The sequence below is a fragment of the Dromiciops gliroides genome, chromosome 5 (assembly GCF_019393635.1).
Source record: "Dromiciops gliroides isolate mDroGli1 chromosome 5, mDroGli1.pri, whole genome shotgun sequence".
NCBI classification, from domain to species: Eukaryota; Metazoa; Chordata; class Mammalia; order Microbiotheria; family Microbiotheriidae; genus Dromiciops; species Dromiciops gliroides.
Window position 1 is genome coordinate 73,126,368 of NC_057865.1, and position 24,455 is coordinate 73,150,822.

The following is a 24,455-nucleotide window of genomic DNA, read 5'->3' on the forward strand; positions in this document are numbered from 1 at the left end:
ACCTCAGAGATAATAATATTCTCCCTTTACAACAGCTCTAGGAAGTAGGTAGTATAAGTTAGCATCCTCCCCAATTTGCATGTAAGAGATCATATGTGCATGACATCCTTTGAAATTTGTGGACAACTGCTGAACCCTGACGAGGTTACTGAGACACCTCGTCCCCTTCTAGGAAAGTGTGTGTTTCTGTATATGTATGTTTAATAGATAGATATATACACACATAGATACATGCATGTACATACACATAATACGTGTATATATACACATTTTAAAACTGTGAGTTGTTTTTTTTTTAAAGTCATTCAAATTCTCAAATGAAAAAAAGGCAGCCTTCCATTGAGCCAGGTTCTGTCGTCAGCATTACCCCATGATGCTATCACTGATATCTGTGATAATGGAGGCTAATAACCCAACAAGCATGCCTTGAATGCCTACTCTGTGCACAGCACTATATTGAGTGGGATGGAGAAAACTTCACTACTTAGATAGAGGCTACTGTTAAATAGAATTCCCTCTCCCCCTCCAATAGATATTATCTTTGTCAAGTTATTATGGAGATGTGGTCTGTTTTCTCATTCCTTCGGTGTTTATGTATCGATTATAAATCTGTGTCCCATGATCCAAGATGGAAAGGGAGGTATTTGTGACAGCATGGCTGCCCCTCTATTTATGTGGCCTTGTCCAAATTACTTAAAGACCCTTGGTTCACAATTTACTGCATGGACACAGCTGTTGGAAATGTTTTTTGGACTAAGTTGTTACTGCCTTTAGAAGGAAAATGAGGAGATGGAAAGAACCGTGTCCTCTCATCTCATCTGATTTCCCTTTAACCCTAGGAAACAGGAAGAGATTTAAAATAAGACAGACACATACCCATCTCCTACAGTGGCCACCAGTGGCTTCATTTGTGCTAAGGTTACTGCCTAAAAATCACAGAATCTGATGAACTTCTTGTGTGACATGAAAGTTACACACACTCAAGGGTCACAGCTTTGAATAGCTCATACTTTGTCTATATTGTTAACGTCTAAGCAATCCTCGATTTACAAAGAGATCCTCCCTGCAGATTTCATCCTTACCCCCAGCTCCAAAGTCACCCTGTCCTTGCCGAGTGCAGAAGCCATTAGTGCTTGTATGGAATGAGCAGTTTCAGAAGTAGAAGAAAATAGACTGAAAAGAACACCTTAGAGGAACTGACCTTAATGGTAGGCCCCAGGCACCCTGCCTGTGTCCTGACCTAAATGCTGTTTCCTACATATGTGTTTTTTTTTTATTTCCCTTTGTTATACTACTTGAGATTTTACTTGGTAGAGGTTCAAATGGCCTATCAATCATTGACATTTTAGTGTGAACTAACTAGTTCAGTTAGGTTATTTTTCTCCTAATACCTGAGATCAGTTGCTCTGAAGGAAGAAGAGTTTTGATTAGAAAGAGGAAGGATAGGTCCTTTGGAAGCATGGAGATCCCTGGCAGCAAGCCTGGCCTGAGACGGTGTTGCCATCGAGGCAGCATTTGCCTAACAAGGGATCTCTGGGGTGACCAAAGGATAGGGAAATGGAGGATTCTCAACCCAAACAATCTGTTACAAAATGTTGCCTGCTTCTAAGCCTTTCTACTCTAAAAAGGGCAAGGAAATTATTGTCTTTCTTTTCCTTCTCTTCTTTCCTTCTTGTAATGCATGGCTCCTGATCTTAGGACCCTGAAATCATAGTGGAATTATATTGATCCAAGACCTTTCTACCACTTTTATAATTGTGAGCCTGTGAATTCCTTTTTTTCCCCCAAAAATGCTTTTAAAGATTCTAAAAGTAGATGGGATATTGATTTTCTTATTGTTCTGAGGTGCTTTATAACTCCCCTTTTTTTGAGCAGCAGACTGTTAGGACTGGGAAAAAATGATTCCCAGGAATGAAATTTTATTTATTACTTGTTAAGACAGTTAGTTGGCTAAAAAGTGGAGGTATTTAGAATTCTCAGTATACCTCAGATCACTAGACTTGTACTGATTGAGAGGAAATTAGGAAGTTCAGGGTCTATTCCACACTTCTAAAGCTGATGTCCTGAAGGGCGGCTACCACTATGACTCATAGAACTTTTCTTGATGTTGCTGACAAAGCTGGAATTCTTGTCTGGATGGACCATTGGCACAGACCCAATGTGCCATTTCTCTCAAGCTCAAACAAAACCCAAAACAGAACAAACAAGGTGATTTGTGTAGAGTATCATTGGATCAAAATAAAAGAGGGAAAAAAATGCATTTTCTTGCCCAACACCAACCATTTGGAGACTTTTCCTTCAAGATACTAGTTATATATTTAGTAGCATTTCAGCAACTGAATGAAGATGCACGAGGAGATTGCTAAGAGAATAATTGTTTTAAGAGAAAAAATTCAGCAAGCTACTGTGAGCGACTTAATTTGCATTTTCTCATCTGTTGCAATACAATTACAAAATTTTAGGGCAGTAGGTAATACATTAAAAAACTCTACTAGGTGTTCTGCTGTGGCACTTGAAGCTGCTTTTCAATCTACAATGTGTTTGTGTTTTAATAAGATCCTAGTATTGATAGATGGAGGGGAGCCTTAGGGACCATCTATCTGGTCCATTCCCTTCCCTTTACCAATGAGGAAACCGAGGTTAAAAGAGGTGACATGACTTGCCTACAGTCTCATAATAAGTAGCAGAACTGCCATTGATACTCAGCCCCCCCCCCAACTACACACCCTATGTACTTTCCACCACATCATGTTAAAATCTGACAAAATCTGGCATATGCAATGATTTCTTTATAAACATTGAGGGACAAGTTCTAGTTTTGGAGAGAGGGATGCTGTAAATACCAGCACCAAGCAAGGGAGAAAGAAGCAGTTATATTTTTTCAAACCACATTTTCTAGATCTGATTTCTAGATGGGCGAATGGTATGCAAATGTAGACATTTATGATCAGATGGTGTTTCTTTCTATGTTGAGTTCCTGATTTAAAAAAATAAAACTAACTCTTGTGTTTTGTTTTACAGTGTAGCTCTTGCAATATATTATCACATCAAAAACAGGTATGTGAATAATGAATTTCTTTCCCAAGATATTAAAAAAATCATCTTTGTCCTTTTTCTTTCTCTGACTATAGGCCTTTGACCTTTGAAAGATTTTGTACCATTTATGCAGATTATAGGCCTGGTACCATTTTCATAGGACTTCTAAATTTGCTATAATTTCTTTTACCCTCTCAGAGCAAATGCAGGTTCTTCCATAACATACAACTCCCCTTGAACTGGGTGGAGTCTATACGTGTAATAAGGAAACAATGAGATGTTAACATGAAGCCAACCAATTGTTCTCCAAATGTCTGCAGGGTAACCATCCTTTATAGATCTCATAATTCCCATTACATAGAATTAGACTATAGAATTTCATAAAGAAATTTCAGTAGGCATTTTGTACTTACAGGAAAACACAGAGTTTAAAGTAATTTTAAGGACAGTTACATATAGTCAAAATTAGCTCATTCTGGGGCATACCCCAAATTTGGAAGTCAATTATGAGAGAATATTCCACACATTCAGGTGTTTCTATTTTATAATAACGAGCTATGCATGGGTCCACATGGAACTGGAAAGTGTGTTATTTTTAAAAATGACAAAATATGGGACATCTTAGTATTGTCTCATGAAACAGAATAAAACAAAAATGAAAATCACAACCTTGTCTTGTTGCTTATTTTTGTAATTCTTCCTCAGTTTTCCCAATCTTAACTAGATTTATCCTTTCAGTCTCAAAGGACAGTGCAGTGTTATTGGTGACACTCAGGTGCCAAGCTCCAAAAATGACTTTGCAGCAACATTTCCAAGCATTTCAAGCATTTTCTATGAGCTACATTAAAGTTCAGCAACAAGCATTTGTTCAGTACTTTCCATGTGCCAAGTAGTGTGCTAAACCGTTATTGATGAGCCCAGTGTAATGGTGCACATCTGGGGCAGACACCAACAAGAAGAGAGGGATGATGATGTTAACATGTGTGATTAATCTGATCATGATAACCCATAGGCCTCTTGGGGAAGTGGTGGCATCTCTTCCTGACCCAGTTTCTGCTTGATAAATTATGCTGGCTGAGAACTTGGAGCCTGTGACAGGTCTATTTGCTTGATAGAGAGAATGCTATTCAAGTGGAATATTATATCCATGAAAGGAGGCAAAAGGGAGCAAGATGAGTTCAGTGTATATGAGCTTCAGAAAAGATTCATTTCCCCCACCCCCCTCAAAAAAAGTCAGTGCTACTCTAGTTTTGCAAGTCCCATCCAGATGTCTTTTAGGGACTCCCTCCATTTTCAGGGCTATAGACCTCAGGTCATTTTGTACTTTCTTTTTTCTAGAGTTCCTGGATGGATATGCAAAAGGGTTTTGCTTTTCAAAGAAAAAGAGCTAGGTACTATTGAACTGCCTGGGAGAATTCCATGCTGAGTTGTTAGATTATGTCACTCAGATACCACCCAGAAAATAAATGTAGGGGCATTGTTAGTATGTTAAGAAATCTGTTGGTGCTACAGAGAAAGGGGGCTCTTTATCTCATTAGATTTGGTCTGCCTCAGTAATACTGCTGCTTAGTTGAAACTTTACAAAAAATCAAACTTGTTATTTCTTAGGTTCAGAGTGGCAAAGGCAAAGCAGGTAGTAGCTGGCCCTCTTTGAAAGAGGATCTGGTCTATGCCTGGAGCAAAAGTCGGTTGTGTGATCTGCCTACTGGATTGTAAACTCCTTGAGGGGCAGGGCTATAAATCTTGTTATTTCTGGTCTTTCACGGTTCTGTGTATGTGTTAGATATTTGACAAATGTTTAATAATGATACAATTCATGTAGTGCTTTAAGGTTTGCAAAGTGCTTTACATGTATCTCATTTGATAATTAAAATTAGTTCCTAAGGAGTACCAGTTTTGTAAATCTAGGGTATATCACATCTGAATGTTTGTGTTTTACCATTCTGTTTCCTCTTTTGTTCTTTAATCAAACATTTTATAGAGAGGAAGTTTTCTGTTTGCCTGTAAATATATACAAATCGTATGTAGGATGGTAGAAAGAACACTGGCTCTCACATCTGAGGAGCTGAGTTCAGCTCTCACCTCTAATGTTTGCTTCCTGGAAAACCTTAGGAAAGTCAGAGAAGAGCTTTGGGCCATGGTTTCCTCGTCTATGAAATGAAAGGGTTGAATAACCTGTGAAGACCTCTTTTCAGGTCTAAATCTATGATCCTGTCATCCCATGACCAATAATTTTTAAGGTTCTTTTATTGTGTCCTACTCTTTGTGATCCTTTTTGGGGTTTTCTTGGCAAAGACACTAAAGTGATTTGGTATTTCCTTTTCCAGCTCATTTTACAGATGAGGAAACTGAGGCAAACAGGGTGAAGTGACTTGCTCAGGCTGTCACAGCTAGTAAGTGTCTGAGGCCAGATTTGAACTCAGGAAAATGAATCTCCCTCACTCTAGACCCAGCACTTTATCCACTGTGACACCTAGCTTCCAAGGTTCTCTTAAATGTGAGGAATTATGTGCAAGGTATCCCACTGGAGAGATATAAGCCAGAAATAAAATAACACTTGCCATCAAGGAATTTATAGTCTCCTGAATACCTTCTCTGGTATTCTTTAGCAAAATATTTTGGAAGAACAGGTCATAGAAACTCCATTTTGCTAACTTAAAGGATTCTACAGTTATACCCTACCTAATAAGATTTAATAGGTTAGTAAAAACATGATAGGTAAAATATTATTTCTGGGGACAGTTAGTTCAATGGGGACGATATCATAAAAGATACATATCGGCAATGGGATTGGCGAAGAGTGAGAGGGGTTTTATAATGTCAAGGTAGGACCAGCAACTTTATCGCAAAATTCAACTGGTTAGGGAAGTATTCAGGGCGGGGGCAGGGGGAGGAGGTATTTTTGTATTTTGGGGGCTGATTAGAATCTTAATGTCTTGAAAGTTATCCAGGCACTATTTTATCAGTTAAGCATGTCATGCATGTAATCTTGTTCAATATAAAAAGAGACCAAGGTTAAAGTCTGAATCATTTCACTAGCTAAATTGAATGTGGGAATCACGGGTGAATCCTGGGGGCATTTGCTATTCATAGTCTATGGTTTCTTTCTGACCAGTTACAGTTTAGCAATAGTTTTTTTTTTTTTAACAAAAAACCCTGTCAGTGACCTCTCAGGAGCAGCTTAGGACTCTAAGAGAAATTGCAGGAAGAGTTTGTGTGTGTGTGTGTGTGTGTGTGTGTGTGTGTGTATTTGCATACATGTATATGTATGTAAGTATATACAGCACAATACATTATATGTATGTGTGTACATGAGCCTGTGTGTGTGTATACATATATATATACACATGTGTATATATATACATTCACAATGATACACATGTATATATACCAGATAAAGATATATGATATACATATAGAAATACAAAAAATATAAATATACACTTTTATATATTCTATGTGTATATTCATATATGTATATATGCATACATATACACAGTAGAAAACTTCAAATATATATATATGTACACACACACACACACGCATAATGTGTGTATATATACCCCCCAATAACATCCTATACATATCCATAAAAGGATATAAAGGAAACTAGAAGCCCAAGTTTTCTTCTTAGTATAATTTATGAAGTATGAATTATTGCTTTTGCTATCATGGACTTCTAAAAAAAATGATTTCACTGTGGTGTGGAAATAAAGGGGGGTTTTGAATGGTAATTGACAGTATCTTTTCAAGTCACACATTTCATCAGTGCTTTCTCTTTTTGAAATACATTCAAATGAAAATGTATTTTTTATTATTTTGTGAAGGGCACGCATTCTTGGAGATAGTAAATTTCTGTGTTCTTTTTTTCTTTTCTTTCTCAGGGACACAGATGGAAGGATGCTCTTAGATATTTTTGATGAAAATCTTCACCCCCTTTCGGTAATCTCCTTCCCTCTCCCCTGCCTTGTTTTATGAGCTAGAGCTTCATTATTTCCCTGCCCTTCGGGTTCAGAGGTGAGTCACCTGAAAATGATTTCCTTCTGCAGAAATCCGAAGTGCCACCAGACTACGACAAACACAACCCAGAACAGAAGCAGATTTACCGGTTTGTTCGGACGCTGTTCAGTGCAGCCCAGCTGACGGCCGAGTGCGCCATTGTCACCCTGGTGAGTACCTGTGGGGCAATGCTTCTGTCGATTTCCTGATCAGAAGTCGGAAGGTCTGGGTTTTAGTCCTGGCTCGTTTCCTGGGTCTCTCTGTGACCTTTCTGGGTGTTGGTCACTGTATATTGATACAGCTAAGGTGTTAGACTATGTGACCTCTGAGTTCCCTTCCAGCTCTGAAACTATGATCCCAAGATGAGACGAGGCCTTTTCAGGAGTAAGATTCCATGATTCCTGCTGCTTTCTGCTTTCTGATGCTGTGTTAGGGCATAATAACAATGGTGACTAGCAATAGCTAATAGCTGACATTTATACAGCACTTACTATGAGCCAGACACATAGTATACTAAGTGCTTCACAATTATCACCTCACTGTATCCTTGTCACAATGCTGAGAAGTAGATGTGAGGAAACAAGAGACCGGCAGAAGTTAAGTGACTTGCTTGGGTCACTCACACACCTAGTAAAAGTCTGAGGCTGAATTTGAACTCATTTCTTCCTGATTCCTGGCCCCAGGGCTCTATCCACTGCATCACCCAGCCACCCCATTTACCTGGTGCTGACATTTATATAGTGCTTTAAGGTTTGCAAAGAGCTCTGTAGTGTAGTAATGCCTCATCTCTTTGGAGCTGAGTGAAACTTACAGTGTGGATTAAATAATTTTATATTTCTGTGAAGCTCACCCACTGAAGTCTTACAAGAGGCCATGAAGCTCTTCACCGCCAGTTTAAGCTTGGAGTCTTGAACAAAGCAAGTGATTCATTCTGGCATCCTCAGTCCCCGGTGATACAGGGAGATAAAACATTTTGGCTGTGGGGGGATAGGGAAAGTTAGGGTCCCAGGGCACCCAGGATTGATGGCATGGCTTGTTATCAAAGGCATAAAGTTAATGATTTACTGTCATGGCTTCTAGTTAAGGTTTTAGGGCAGTTTAATGACGCTAACAAGAAATGATGGATGTGTATGTAGCTTGCTGTGCAAAGAACTGGGGCAGATTGGTTGCTGCTGTTTTTATTATCTTAGGAGTATAATCGGTCTAGCTTCTGTACTTGATAGCATCAGCGTTTAGAGGAGAATGCAGCTCCTTCTGCCATGGGCTAGTGGAAGAAAGCAATGGATTTTTAGGCAGAAGACATAGGTTTGAGTCTTGGCTGCTTTTTGGGTCTTGGTCGAGTTGTTTCTTCACTCTGGGTCTTCCTCATCTGTAAGGTGAAGGATTAGACCAGGTAAGTTCTAAGGCCCTTTGGCCTTGAAATCCTGTGATCCATATGGATGAATAAAGATTCTTGGACTGCTTAGGCTTTATTTGGAAAATCAAATGGAACAAATAAGGTGGATTATCTTTTTTTTCTTTAAATACTAAGATGCGGGTAACAGAAATGAGGAATTAACTTGGCTTATATCAGGTCTGTTCAGGAACCTAAACTCCAACTTCATTTGTGAATAAGACAGATGTACAATTATCCTTTTCCCTCCATAGCGAAAATTCAGGCATAAAAATTGAGGTCTGTTCTGGAACTTAATGAAGATATGTTTTACCTTGCCTTCTTTGGCCTTTCTTGATTTCCCCATTGGCCTCCATTATCACAAAGGGTAGACAGCATGGACAATTAGCTTGAGTCTGTGGAACATCATGGATAGGGTTGTAGGTGGGAACAGTTATAATTCTCTAACTCTTTAGATGTCCTGTTGGTTACATGTAAGCTGGAATGGGCTGGAAGTTTGTTTTCTCAGTAGATAGCATCTATTTCTCATAGCCCAGGGAACTGAGCCTGAGCCTTCCTATAGCCCTCCCCCCATCCCAACTTCCCCTGGGAGGGAGGCTTCAGTGTGATCCTGGGGCTGCCCCTCACTGTCTAGGAGGCCTGCCAGCATCAGGCTGTAGTGGACTTTGAGCAAGACATTGGTACTATTCTTCTTCTCTCTTTATGCCCTCCAGAATTAAAAGCAGCCATCGGCATTGTGATCTGGGCTCTCTCTTGATGGAGATATATTGCCTTCTGCTTTTCTCCTGGGTGTAATCTTGGCACCTTGGCATGCTGCCCACTGTGCGATGGGAGAGAAGTGAAGGGGAGGGGTGGGAAAGAACAGCAGCAGCAGCAGCCACTGATTCTGAAAGATCAGATTGCAGCCTTCATGCCTGGTGTAGAAATCTGGCTTTCTTGTCAAAAGCAAGAACTGAAAATCTCCAGGATTTAAGTTAAACTAAGGAGGATATGTTACAGCTAGATGAATTTATGAGGAAAAATAATCTGCATTTAAATCTTACATATTCAACATGAAAGGTGTGGCTATCTAAATGCTAGCTAACCTTTTGGCTGGGATGATGATGAGAAGGAAGATAACAACTCAGTGATAGGTTACCACACACAGTACATGGAAGATGTAGTAGAATTGACCTGAAATTTTTAGTCCCAGCTCTTTAATTCAGCTGTGTGACTTTAGACAGGATTCAGTAAGTAATTGGAGTTTGGCAGATAACTTATCTAAACCTTCTGTTAAAGTGGACCTCATGACTTGGTGAGGTAGTTCTGCCTATGACTGTTTACTTCAGTTGATTTTGTTTTTAGCATAGTATTTTGATTCTAAAGTCTTGTGTTTGTCATCAGAAATTCTCATCTAGATGCCCATTATCTAATGCAGTTTTAGCAAAGAACATTCAAAGTGTGCAGCTAGTTTGGTTTCTTATCCTGGCTCACCTTTATCTAGCAGTATGGCCTTGTATAAGTCCCTAACTGGGTCTCAGTTCTTTGATGTAAAATTAGTGGGTTAGACAAGTCAATAATTGTTGATATGTGTGTGTGTGTGTGTGTGTGTATATATAATATATATATATATATATATACACATACACATACATGGAAACATACACATACACATACATATACATACCTATACCTGTACCTATACCTACACCTATATATATAGTTTTATATGTGTACATAATTGTTTGCTTGTCTCTCTAATTAGACTGTGAGCTCCTTGAGGGGACTCTCTTTTGCCTTGTCCCTCATGCCTGGAACATTCTCCTTCCTCCACTCTGATTACTGACCTCCCTGGCTTCCTTCAAGTACCACCTAAAATCCCACTGGGGTGTTTGGGTGTTCAAGGAAAACCAGCACCTCTGGTTGGAGGACTTTTCGGGGCTGCTCATCCACCTTTGGTGTCCACTTTTCACCCAACTCTCAGCTGTGGCTCCACGAAGCTGTAGCATTCACAGTGGCCACAGCCCAGTAAACTGATGGGCTAAACCAGGGTGAGGGTGAGGCCCCAGACCAGTTGGTGAGTTGGGGGTTGTACCCTCCCCAAGCACTTCCCTCAGTGGAATGGGTAGATGAGAACACTTCGTTCCAACAGCCACGATGGAAACAGGTGCTGTGGAACACTTAGAATTCTGTTATACATGGAAAACTCTAAGGTCCTCCACCACATCTGGGCGATCAGCAGTCGTCTTGGCTTTTGTTTTGCCCCTGGACTTCAGTGACTGGAAGAGAGTATGAGCCTGAAGACTTTGCACTTAAATCCTATTCACACACGAGTCCACATCACCCTGTGATGTCATTGGTCCTCTTCAAAAATGAGGGACAAAAATGGAATCCCCCTACAGGAAGCCTTCCCCAATCCCTCTTAATTCTAGTGCCTTCCCTCTGTTAATTATGTCCTCTATATACCCATCCTGTCCATAGCTCAAATGGTATATATTTCTTTGTGTGTTGTCTCCCCCATTAGAGTGTAAGCTGTTTGAGGACAGGGACTGTCTTTTGTCTCTTTTTGTATCCTCAGAACTTAGCACAATGCCTGGCACATTAGTAGGGGCTAATGATATGTGTTGGATTAAATTGAATTTCTTTGTGTCCTCGGAACTTAGCACCATGCTGGTAGGCACTTGTTCTTTCTCGGTGCATTATTTCATGATCCCCATTTTATGGTTGAGGAAATCAAGTCTCAGAGAAGTGTGTGCCTTGCCCATAGTTAACCAGTAAGTCTCAGGTAGGATTGGAGCCCAGATCTCTTCCAACTCTAAGTCCAGAGTTCTTTTTACCACACCATACTGCCTCAAGATCATTTCTAAGTATGGAAATGTTTTGCGTGAGTACACATGTATAACTCATATCGAATTGCTTACTATCTCAGGGAATGGGGAGAGGAGAGAATTTAGAACTCAAAATTTAAAAAAAATGAAATGTTGGGGGGCATCTAGGTGGCACAGTGGATAGAGAACTGGCCTTGGATTCAGGAGGACCTGAGTTCAAATCCAGCCTCAGACACTTGAAACTTACTAGCTGGGTGACCCTGGGCAAGTCACTTAACCCCAGTTGCCTCACCAAAAAAAAAAAATGCTGAAAATTGTTTTTGCGTGCAAATGGGGAAAATATTACTTTTTAAAAAAGATACTTTCTAAGGTCTCTTCCAGCTCTTCATTTGGTGACATTTGGTGATTATGATTCTCTTAAGAAGTCAGGTCAAGCATTTTTTTTTTTTGTGGGGCAGTGGGGGTTAAGTGACTTGCCCAGGGTCACACAACTAGTAAGTGTCAAGTTTCTGAGGCCGGATTTGAACTCAGGTACTCCTGAATCCAGGGCCGGTGCTTTATCCACTGTGCCACCTAGCTGCCCCTGGGTCAAGCATTTTTATAGCGCCTACTGTGTGTCAGGCATTGTGCCAGGCCATTTGAAAACATTTTCTGTGATCCTCACAATGACCTTGGGGGTTCGGTGCTATTATTGTCCCATGGAGAATGAGGCCACAGAGATTAAGTAGATTAAGTGACCTGCCCAGAGTCACACCAGTAGCACAAAGTGCTGAGGCCAGGTGTGAACTCTTGAGCCCAGTGCTCTCCACTCTGCTCCCCAGATGCCTTTGGGTGGCTGATACTTTGTCCTCAGTTTCTTTTGACTATACAGACATCGATGATTATGTAATCTGGAACTTTGATGATATAGAGAACTCTACAACACCTAACTTTCCCTGCTTAACAACATTAATGCTGGCTTGAGTATAACAGCCAGAATCTTCTGCCTTGCCTTCCCTTCCAGACTCTGTGCACCCTCCAAATAAGCAGCCACTCACATTAAAACTGGCTTTCTTGACTTGTTATTGGCCGCACGAATAGGACTGTTCATTGTTTGATGCGCATGTGTGCCTGAGCGTAAACACACACACACACACACACACACACACACACACACACACACACAGACTCATCATTGGTGGTCGTAGAAATTACTAAGAATCTGATTTCTTTGAAAACAAATTGACTCTAAGGGGCTTTGTCGCCTCCCTGAAGATGTGGCTCTGTACTGAATCATAGGATTTTAGATCTAGAAGGAGATCTTCAATATCACCGAGTCCATTCACCTCTGTAAAATGGAGATAACCATAGCACCACCTCCCAGGGTTGTCATGAGTCTCAAATGAGATAATATTTGTAAAACACTTACTTAGCACGGTGCCAGGTGCATAGTGTAGGCACAGTACAAATGCTAGCTATCATTATTATTATTAGGGCAGCTAGATGGTCAGTGGATAGAGAGCTAGGGTTAGAGGCAGGAAGACCTGAGTTCAAATCCACTCTATGGCACATTGTAGCTGTGTGATCCTGGGCAACTCACTTAACCCCATTTGCCCCAGTTTCCTCATATGTAAAATGAGCTGGGGAAGGAAGTGGCAAACCACTCCAGTATCTGTGCCAAGAAAACCCCAGATGGGGTTATGAAGTGTTGGGCACAACTGAAATGACTGAACTACAGCAATTGCTATTATTCTTCTCAACTTGAAGTTGGATCTTATGATTACCAGAACAGTGTTTTTCCTCCAGTACCAAACAAAGTGACCCCCCTCTCCAGAATGTACCTTGTCATTTGGGCAGTGCTGCATTCCCCCCCACCCCACCCCCAAAGAGAAAAACTGGTATTTGGAAGGGATATGATGAAGGGCTAAAGAATTTCTCTCTTTTTTTGCAGTGGCTCCATTTAGCTGCCAAGGCTGCAAATACAGTCATTTTCATGGAAAACATAAAAACTCTTGCATTACCGTAATTTCTTGACTTGGATAAGTATCAGGTTGTCACCACCTGGGAAAATTGAATCTATTTTTTATGTGACCTTTTTCTTCAAAGAAAATAAAATTGAGATCTAGAATAACTTTGAAAGAATATCTGGTTGGGGAAATAGCATGAAGAAGACCAGTGGGAGAACATTTTTTTCAGTAGACACTTTAAAAAAATTCATAAGAATATTGTGATTTAATTTTACTTTAGTTTGGACCTACTGTTGTTCTTATCTGTTACTCACCGTCTCCTCTATGTTTGGCACTTGGCTTAACTGAAACCCCCAATGTGCAGCTGAATAACTTAACTATTCATGGATGAAAACTTTTTGTTGAGTTGGATGGCTGGATGTTCAGAACAGATGGTTCTGTTGGTTGAAGGTCTGGATTTGAACCTTTAACCAATCAATTAGCACTTAGCATTCATCTCCTGATTTTTCTGAATGATTCTTGTAAAGCTTTCATTTATTCCAAATTGTTCTGAATGAATATTAATTAATTAGTGGAAGAGCATTTATTGAGTGCTTCCTCTCTGCCGGGTGCTGTGCCAAGTGGTGGGGATATGAATCCAATCAGAATAGTACGCTTGGTCCTTGCCTTCGGCCACTTCCTTGGCTCCCTCTACGTACCCCTCTTATAGCGTTTTTGACCTTTTGGCTTGACCTGAAAGAAAAGGTTCCCCTGATCCCTCTGTTTGTCCTCTTTATTCATTTGTAAGGTTTTGAAACTATGCCTTGCCATCTCTACTTTCTATTACAGATTAATAAAGGGTGGCACTGTTCAAAATGTAGCTGGTGGTGCCATAGCTAACACACTGGGACTGGCATCAGGAAGAACTGAGTTCATATCCAGCCTCCAGAGACTTATAGTAGCTTTGTAATCCTGGGCAATTTGCTTAACTTTTGTTTGCCTCAGTTTCCTCAACTGCAAAATGGGGACGATGATGATGATAGCACCTATTTCCCAGGGTTGTTGTGAAGATCAAATGAGATGTTTGTAAAGCACTCGGCTTGTAGAAGGGACCTAATAAATATTTGTTTCCTTCTTTCCTTTCTAATGTAAATCGAGGCCTACTTACGTTTTTTGACGATGATAGAATATCTTATTAGTTACTCAGAGATAAAACTAAGGAAATGGGAAGACATTCCCATTTTTGCTACTTTTTATTTCCAAGGAAAGGGTATGTGTGTGTGTGCAAATTGAAGCAGTTAGCCAAAAGTTGTTTTTAGATGAAGGGTATAGTTGATTTTCAGTTTTGTTATCTAGAAGGTTCAGAGGGAGTCCTTAAGATGGGTTTGTTGTTGTTGTTGAGATGTTCAGTTGTGTCCAACTCTTCATGACCCCATAGACCACAGCACACCAATACTGCCCACGGGATTTTCTTGGCAAAGATACTAGAGTGGTTTGTCATTTCCTTCTCCAGCTCATTTTACAGATGAGGAAACTGAGGCAAACAGGGTTAACTGATTTGCCCAGGGTCACACAGCTACTGAGTGTCTGAGACCAGATTTGAACTCAGGTCTTCCTGAGTTCAGTTCTCTATCCACTGAGACACCAAGCTACCTAAGGTGGGTTTACAAATGCTAAAAAATGTGAACCTCGAAAAAGCAGTTTGGCAGTGGCAAACCTTGCTCCCAAGTTCTCCTTCTGCACATCCCTGCCAGCCTTCTGACTCTCCTGCCTGTGCTAAGTGAGACCAGAGCCAAGGAGTAACAAAGAACTTGTTGACAATGATAGAGGAATGCGGCCCTTTGAATGTCCCAGGCACAGTAAGGCACATGATGAAGAAGAAGTTTGAGAATGGCGGGCATGTTGGAAAGGACGCACAGACCAGGGGCAAGGGGGTAGTAGGTGAGTGCTGCTCAGGCCTTTACTGAGAAGGAGCCAGGAGTCCTTTGTGGATTGTAAAATGAATGGAACACAGTAACCTACTCCTCTGCCCCTTAAATAGTGAGTACAAAAAGAAATGAAACTAATTTCAGCAAGTATTTATAAAGCACCGCACTAGCATTAAAAATACAAAAACAGAGGGCAGTTAGGTGGCGCAGTGAATAAAGCACCAGCCCTGGATTCAGGAGAACCTGAGTTCAAATTTGGCCTCAGTCACTTGACACTTACTAGCTGTATGACCCTGGGCAAGTCACTTAACCTTCGTTGCCCTTCCCAAAACAAAACAAACAAAAAATACAAAAAAAAACCCAGCTCGTGCCCTCAAGAAGCTAACATTCTATCAGGAGGAAAAAACATGTCTACAAACAAGCAAATAAAACTGTATACAGAGTAATAATAAGTAATTCCAAGAGAGTGGAAGCACTACCAACTGGAGGGATGCAAAGGGGCCTCATGGGGCAGGTGGCACAGAGTCCAAATAATGGCTCTAACCCCTTTTCAGTTTCTCAGAATGAAGATGCCATCCATTCTTTCAGGAAGCATCTATTAACTACCTACTGTGTCCCAGGCATTGTTCTCTTTGTTACCTTGAGAAAAAAAGCAGAGCTTGCATTCTTATGAGGGGTGACAGGCAGGCAGGCAAGTAGGCAGAAGATAAGCATTTATTATGTGTATGGAAAAGGAAATACAAAGTCATGTCCATGGTACGGGGTCCTGTGGGTTAGTTTGCAGCAGGAGGATCAGGATCGAGCAGCACGTGAGCCGAGATCTGAAGAAGCCAGGGAGATTCCATGAAGTAAAAGCGAGGAAGAAAGTCTCTATCACTTCAGGCATGGAAGAAGAGCAGAAAACGATGTTTACAGGGAAGGCCGATTTGGCAGGAATCAGAATGTGATAAGTGGAGGAGTAAACGTATAAGGAGGCCAGAAAGAAAGCTTGGGGCCAGATTCTGAAGGGCTTTAACAGCCAAACAAGAGTTTGGGGGAGCCTCTGGATCTTCTTGAGTAGGGAGTGATGTGGTCAGACTTGTGTGTTAGGAAAATCAGGTTGGCCCCTGTGCAGAGAACGGATTGGAGAGGGAGAGAATGGATGCAGGGAGACCCTTTCAAGAAGACTCTTCAGCAATTGGGGAATGGCTAAACAAACTGTGGCATAGAATGGAATATTATTGTGCTATAAAAAATGACAAACAAGATGACTTCAGAAAGGCCTGTGAACTGATGTATAGTGAGGTGAGCAGAACCAAGAGAACATTGCACACAGAGACAGCACTTTTGTTTGATGAAGAACTAGGAATGACTTGACTCTTCTCAACAATACAATGACCCAAGACAATCCCAAAGGACTCTTGATGAAACATACTTTCTACCTTCAAAGAAAGAACTGATATTGATGGAACAGACTGAAGCATGCTATTTTTCACTTTCATTTTTTCTTTTAATCAAGTCTTCTTGTACAAAATGACAAATATGATAATGTTTTACATAATCATACACGTATAACCCATATTTGATTGTTTGCCACCTCGGGGAGGGGCAAGGAGGGATAAAAATTAGAACCCCAAACTATAAATAAAAATGTTTATTACAAAAAAAAATAAAGGAGACTCTTGTCAGAGTCCAGGTGAAAGGTGATAAGGGACTGCTAGTGGCTGTAGAAGTGCAGAGGGTTCAGTGGAGGAGAGATACTTCTTGTTGTTCACTTGTTTCAGTCGTGGCCTACTCTTCATGACCCAATTTGGGATTTTCTTGGCAGAGATACTGGAGTAATTTGCCATTACTTCTCCAGCTCATTTTGCAGATGAGGAAGTGAGGTAAACAGGGTGAAGTGACTTGCCCACGGTCACATAGCTAATAAGTATCTGAGGTTGGATTTGAACTCGGAAAGATGAGTCTTCCTGACTTCAGGCTTGGCAGGTGCTCTATGCACTGCCTTGCTGCCCAGAGATACTGGGGAGTTAGGGTCAGTAGTGCCCATTATATTATAAAGCAGACATGAATAATGCTAATTGGGACATGTTTACATTGCATTTTGCTGGACCTCAGAGCCTAAATTTAAAGACTATTCATCACATTCTCAAAAGATTGGTTTTTTTTTTTTTTTTTTTTTTTTTGCTGTTGTGGATGCAGGCAGGCAGCTCCAGGGCCTTGTACAAAGCTTTTGCTCATGGGAGGTGCTTAATAAATATTGACCTTATTGGATTGAACCGAATCTTGCTGACTTAAATGTAAGATTTCTTTTGAAAATTAATTTGTGCAATTTAGGGGACCTTAAAAGCCTATAGCAATTTAGTTTGCAAAATGCTTTTGCATGTGTTGTCTTATTTGATTATCCCAAAAATCCTGGGAGATGGGCAGAGGGTATTTGGCTGATTTTTACAAATGAGGCAGCTCAAGTTCAGAATTAAAAGGCCCTCGCTGGTGAGGTGCACAATTTATCTTCTTATTCTTTATATATGAAAATATTATAAGTATTGTATCTATACTATATAACATGAGTATGAAATATAAAATATTATATTTAGACATAAAAATTCTATAAAATAGAGTCTTTATTCTTATCCTGTATTCTTAGTCTTTACCCTTTTTATTTTATAAAGAATGTAAGGGGCAGCTAGATGGCGCAGTGGATAGAGCACTGGCCTTGGAGTCAGGAGTACCTGAGTTCAAATCCGGCCTCAGACACTTAACACTTACTAGCTGTGTGACCCTAGGCAAGTCACTTAACCCCAATTGCCTCACTAAAAAAAAAAAAAAAAAGAATGTAAGACAAGGAGACAAAAAAATTCATTTTGAAAAAAATCACAAGGTATACCATAGCATCCCCCTTAATCTTTTCATCGCGAATACCTGGAAGTCCTCTTTTTCATTAAAATCCCATTTTTTCCTCTGAAAGATTATGATCAGTTTTGCTGGGTAGGTGATTCTTGGTTATAATCCCAATTACTTTGCCCTCTGGAATATCAGATTCCATGCCCTCTTGTCCTTTAATGTAGAAGCTGCTAGATCTTGTGCTATCCTGACTGGGACTCTACAGTATTTGAATTTTTTCTTTTTGGCAGCTTGCAATATTTTCTCCTTGACCTGAGAGCTCTAGAATTTGGCTATAATATTCCTAGGAGTTTTCCTTTGGGGATCTCTTTCTGGAGGTGATGGGTGAATTCTTTCAATTTCTATTTTAGCTTCTGCTTCTGCTTCTAGAATTTCAGGGCAATTTCCCCTGAGAATATCTTGGAAGGTGGTGTCTAAGCTCTTTCCTTGATCATGGTTTTCAGGTAGACCAATAATTTTCAAATTATCTTTCCTGGACCTATTTTCCAGGTCAGCACTTTTCCCCAGAAGATATTTCACATTGCTTTCTAATTTTGTATTCATTTGGATTTGCTTTATTGTGTCTTGGTTTCTCATAAAGTCACTGGCTTCCTTCCATTTGTTCAATCCTAATTCTTAGGCAATTATTTTCATCAGAGAGCTTTTCCATTTTACTTTTCAAGCTATAGACTTTTTTCCCATGTGTTTCCTGCATCATCCTCATTTCTCTTTCCATTTTTTCCTCTACCTCTCTAACTTTATCTTCAGAATACTTTTTGAGCGCCTCTATGGCCTGAGACCAATTCATATTTTTCTTGGAAGCTTTAGATATAGGGGCCCTGACATTGACATCTTCCTCTGAGGGTACCCCTTGGTCTTCCTTGTCACTGAAGAAACATTCTATGGTCCTTACCTTTCTCTGTCTGCTCATCTTGCCTTTCTTTTACTTGACTTTTAGCTCCTTAAAGTGGGGAACTGTTTTCAGGCTTCAGTATCCCAAGCTTCAGAAGTACCAGGGGATATGATTTAAGGAGGAACAGGTTCTTCACTCACCTGGCCTGTTCCCTAGTCTGTAGATGACCCCAGACCAACTTGCTAATCAGCCAGCTTTGTGTGTTGTGGTTGTTAGCTCTGACGAGCCTGCGCCCCTCCCCCACCTGGGCCACTGCTACTCAAGCCTACCTCCTGGTTCCCAGTAGGGCTGAAAAACCCAAGTTCTGCCTCAGCACCAGCATAGACCCCTGTAGTCTCCCCCCTGCCCAGGGCTCAGCCCACTTACCAAACTGTGAGCTTAGTTCCAGATGACACTGGCGCTTCAGCGGATTCGGAGTCTCTGGGGCTCTCCTTCTCTGGTGAAGCTTTCCTGGGACTGGATCTGTGTCAGGGTGACTGTGGGGTTGGGCCTGACTCCTGTATCAGCACAGCACCTCCCTCCTTCTGACCTTTCAAGCCGTTCTTGGTTAGAAGATGATTTCAGCACATTCTTCTATGAGTTTTGCTGCTCCGGGCATCCTTCCTTGGCGTTATTTGGATGTTTTTTGGAGCACCCTAAACCATTTCTAAGAAAGCCTGGGGCTCATTCTGAGTCTCCAACAGTCTTCTATTTAGGCCACCCTCGTGTGCCACCCAGAATGGTGTTCACCTCCTGATCTGTCTTTTTCCTGTTCCGATCATTCCATTCATCCCCCTTAATCTTAAAGAATGAAGCCTTGCTGGCATTGTAGTGCAATGTTATATGAGGGAATGGGGCAGGGCCCTGTTGGGGTCATTTCTATGAGTGTTCAAGACCTGGACTCAGGCAGCTGGCCAACCACAGCCTGAATCTGATGCTGATTAGCTGGATGACCATAAGCAAGCCACTTACTCCTCTTAACCTTGATTTCTTTGTCCATAAAGTGTTTATGGTTGTGAGACTCAACGGAGAGCATCTATATAAAATGCCTTGTAACCTTTAAAGGAATTTGTAAATGTCAGTTATTTAAGTGACAGACGACTCTAAGTGAATTAAGGTTACAGCTCTTGTTTTCTTGCACTTTGGGAAAAGAACGGCACTACCCAGGAGAATTTTCCCATGACATTACTTCATTTCCCCCTCTTCCCATCCCATTAAAATTGTTGTCTGGCAAGAAAACAGTGCTTGGTGAAGTCTTGGCTGATTTGGGGAAAGGAAAATAAACTGTAAATAAAGCTTTTGGAGGTGGAATAGTAAAACATCTCACATAGTTAATTAAGATCATCGCAAACAGACTGTGCCTGGCAAATTGTTTGAATAAACAAAATTTCAACACCCAGCTTCCCCCACCCCCACCCCCTCCCTTGCCACATGATAACTTTCTCTCCAAGTTCATTAAATCTGGTCAAGCTGGGATTCTGGCTGCCTTTCTGTATCTGTCTCTTCTTAACTCCACACTTTCAGTCTTCTGGTCCTGGGCAGGTTGGGTAAGCTTCTAGAGCAAGGAACAAGGATACAATTTATTTCCTAATGTCATTTGAAAAAGTTTTTAAAAACTTCTTTCCACTACATTACATCACCTCCTGATTTTTCTATTTTTTGGAAAGTCCATATTGATATTAGATGACATATTCAAGACTGTACAAGCTAAATATTGGCACATTTTTATTTATAATTCAAATATAAGTCTTTAAAATCTCATTTTATCTGGCAGAACTATAGATTTATGGCTCTATTTTTGGATCTATTAGATTTAAGCCCTCAACTTTTTGCTGAATGAGGTTTATGGTCCAGTCCATTCATATTTCACTGTCAGAATAACAGCAGGGATTTGGGTTCTTATTACTGAAAGAGATGCCTTAAATGCTTAATTTATATGTATAGAAATGCCCCTTTGACAGAAGTGCTAACAGAAGGGCATACCTACCTCACTGGTACTTTTTAGTCTATGTTAGTCTGTCTAAGAGCTGGACACAGAGTCAGAAATTCATCTGACATTAATGATAATGTCTATAAGGTGCTTTGCCAACCTGAGTTTGCAAACTAGTTAATATAATTAATAATGAATTATTCTATTAACATTCTGTTTGAAAGGCAATAGGGATCTTGGTAGAAAGAACCCAGGATTCCGAGTTGGAAGTCTAGAGTTTTAGTCTCATCTTTGCCACTGACTGGCTGTGTGACCTTGGACAGCTCACTTGGCCATACTGGGACTTCATTTCCTCATCTATAAAATGAGGGGATTGATATGATCTCTGGTATGTGATTTCTTGGAATGGAATTCCCAGTGTGACTGGGTCTCTTCAGCCCTATTGAGTCTTAGAATATGGACTGGGCCACTGAGGGGTCAAATATCTTAATCAGAATCAAAGAGCTTGTTTCAGTGAGAGGCAGAATTTGAACTCAGGTCTTTATGATTTCAGGTTGGCCCTCCTATTCACTAGTTTCTACAGCTCTGAAAATCTTGTGGTTTTCAATGACTTTTCTTTTTTCTTTTCTTTCTTTTCTTCTTTTGTTCTTTTTTTGGAAGGGTGGGGCGATCCAGGTTAAGTGACTTGCCCAGGGTCCCACAGCTAAGTTAAGTGTGTGAGACTGGATTTGAACTCAGGTCCTCCTGACTTCAGTCCTGGTGCTCTGTACCACCTCTCTGCTCCAACTTTTTGGTTTTTTAAACATGAAAGGAGACAGGCTCCTCCGGTCTCAACACTTTCTCCTTCTGCCTCTGCAAAGCCTTTGTCATTAGTCTTCTAATGGTTGTCATGATTAATTTTCTCTGCATTACTATTCATTTGCCTGCTTGGTGCCCCCAATCAGAGTATATCTGATCTTGAGAAGTTGTCTGAAGATGTGGCATCAGCAGCTTTTCTGAAGCTGGAGAGGGGCATGGCTTCTTTTTGTTAACTCTTTACCTCTACAGTTTTCTTTTCCCCTACTCATCTCTAAGGACAGGAGACTCTAGTTCGTAGGTCATTCTAGTAGCTATACAATGCTGTGTTGTTGAACCTTCCATCTTCCTGGGCTGACTCACTGACACCTTCAGCTTGCCTTTCCATATTGGGGAAGTTTCCAATTCCTATCTTTCAATGATACTGAATGTATGTATCCTCTTCTTAGAGATCTTTCTGGGGCTGTTGAGATGTCTCAGAACTCCATTGCTGTTTTTAATCGACTAATGCTTCTGTCAGGGGGCCCACCATAAGAGGATTGGGCAGTAAATGACCTTAGGGCCAGGAACATTAGATCTCATTAGGTAAATAGGAGCAGACTACTCTTTGGGATCATGGAGTTTTCTTTATTATGTAGAATCATGGGTTCTGAGCTGTGAGGAGCCTTGGAAACCTTCTATTCCAACCCCTGAGAAGGAAAACTGAGTTCTAGGGAGGTCATGACTTGCTTGAGGCAACCCAGGTAGTAAATATTAGAGGGATGATTTGAGCCCGTATGTGCTGGCTCTAGACCCATGTTCTTTTCACTTTTTTCATCCCTTCCTGAAGTTTCTAATTGTTGTGTGTGTTTTTTACAAAGTTCATTTTGATAGAAGATGACATATTCAAGAATATCCAAATGAAATGTTGGCACATTTTTATTTATAATTCAAATATGTTTTTTAAAAGCTCCCCTTACTTGGTGAATCTATAGTTTCAGACACTCAGCACTTCACCAAGTTTGTATGATTTCTATTTTCTGTAAATGATGCATTTATTCAGCAAGCATTTATCAAGCAGATTATAATAGTGCTTCTACTTGTGAATTTAGCCTCCACATGGAGGAGGTAGCCTGGGGCTGGGAAAAGTGTGCTGCATTTGTAATCAGAGGACCTGGGTTCAAATCCCTACTCTTCTGCTGTGTGACCTCTGTAGGCCTCAGTTTACATATTTATAAAATGAAAGAGTTTTATAGCTTGGTTTCAAAAACCCCTGGCAGCTTTAGATCTCTGATCTTCAATCTGGAGGGCAGCCCGGATGGCAAAGAGCCCTGAGTCCATGCTGTGTCAATATCATGGAAAGGAACAGGAAATGTTAATGCTGGAGAACACTCAGAAGGGACACAAGAACTGCATTGTTCTACCTGTGTCAAGAAGCAAGTCCCTCACCTCTCTGGTTTCTGTTCCTTCTCTGTAAAACAGAGTATTTGGACTTTATAATCTTTGAGACCTTTTCTGTTCTAAGTTTGTGAAATGATGTGAAAAGAGGGATTCCACTGTTCTGCTAGGCCTTATGGGGCAAAACCCGAGAATAATGGATAGAAATTGCAGAGAGGCACACTTTAGACTCAATAGAAGGGAAAAAATGAAGAGTAACTAATGTTGAATACGAGGAATTTAGAGAAGAATGGAAGATTGCATGAACTGATGCAGAATAATAGCAGTAGAACTAAGAAAACAACATATACACTAACTGTAACAATGTAAATGAAAAGATCACTAACAGGAAGTGGAACTCGGAACGTTTGAAAAATCATTGAATGTCCTGGAGTAAACATAATGAAACATACATACTTCACCCCTGGGGCATAGAAGTGAGAGACTACTAGGACATGCTACTGTATCTACTGTCACATTTCATCCCTATCTTGGATGCTTTGTGTAATTATTTTTCTTTAACAACTGGGAAGGTTTCATGTGGTTATTAGTGACCTTGGAGAAAATAATTTTATTGGACCAGTCGGGAGAAAAACCAGGGTCCTCTTAAGAGCAACTTTCTCCTTATTACATTTTGCTGCCTCTTCTGGGGAGAAAGGGGAAATTACAGTAAAGAGAGAGAATGTTAGAGGGAAGAGAACAATCCATGCAATAGGGTCCCCAAGCAAGGCTTTCTTTGTAGAAGAAACTCTTCCAAAATCAATCTCCAAGCTCCTCTTTGACTTTGTACCTACAGGGAGCTTTTATATATACACTTACGAACCAAAGGTATGGTTACTGAGCTGAAAAGGCCTAGCTGAAGTTTAGTAGCAGATGAAGGATTTTTGCATTCCAGAGTAAAAACAGACTAACAACAACAACAACAACAACACTCATAGTATTTAGATCACAATAATAATATGGCCTTACATTTTGCTTTGAGGTTTGCTAAACACTTTACATGCCATCTCATTCGATTCTCATATCCCTTTGATGATAGTGGCTATTATTATGACCATTCTACAGATGTGAAGCTTCAATTTGAGAGAAGTTAAATGACTTGTCCAGGGTCACACAGTTAGTAAATATCTGAGGCTGGATTTGAACTTTGTTCTTTCCAACTCTAAGCACGTTATCTCCATTATGTCACATCATCTCAGCATTTGCATGTGTGTTAGCCTTCCTCATTTCTCCCTTCTTACTGGATCTGATTTTAGTTTATTCATACTAATGAATTTCTGATATGTATATATATATATATACATGTGTGTATGTGTATATACACACATACATACATATATATATATATATATATCTGATACTCCTACTTTTTTTACGGCTTTTGTGTTTAATATTTCTTCCCTCAAATCCACCTTTCTTAAGTTCTTCCTAAGTTTTATACCTCTTCCATGAAACTTGCCCTATTTAAATTA

At 40.4% G+C, this 24,455-nt stretch overlaps 1 protein-coding gene across 2 annotated transcripts in view; it reads left to right on the plus strand.

Moving 5' to 3' along the window:
• The window catches only part of CCNY (cyclin Y), a 293,406-nt gene that overhangs the window by 247,363 nt on the left and 21,588 nt on the right, over positions 1-24,455 (plus strand). For both annotated transcript variants that reach the window (XM_043967982.1, XM_043967983.1), the window contains exons 5-7: positions 3,022-3,057; positions 6,921-6,978; positions 7,086-7,205. In XM_043967982.1, coding sequence (XP_043823917.1) covers positions 3,022-3,057; positions 6,921-6,978; positions 7,086-7,205 — 214 coding nt within the window. The remainder of the gene's footprint in view (positions 1-3,021; positions 3,058-6,920; positions 6,979-7,085; positions 7,206-24,455) is intronic.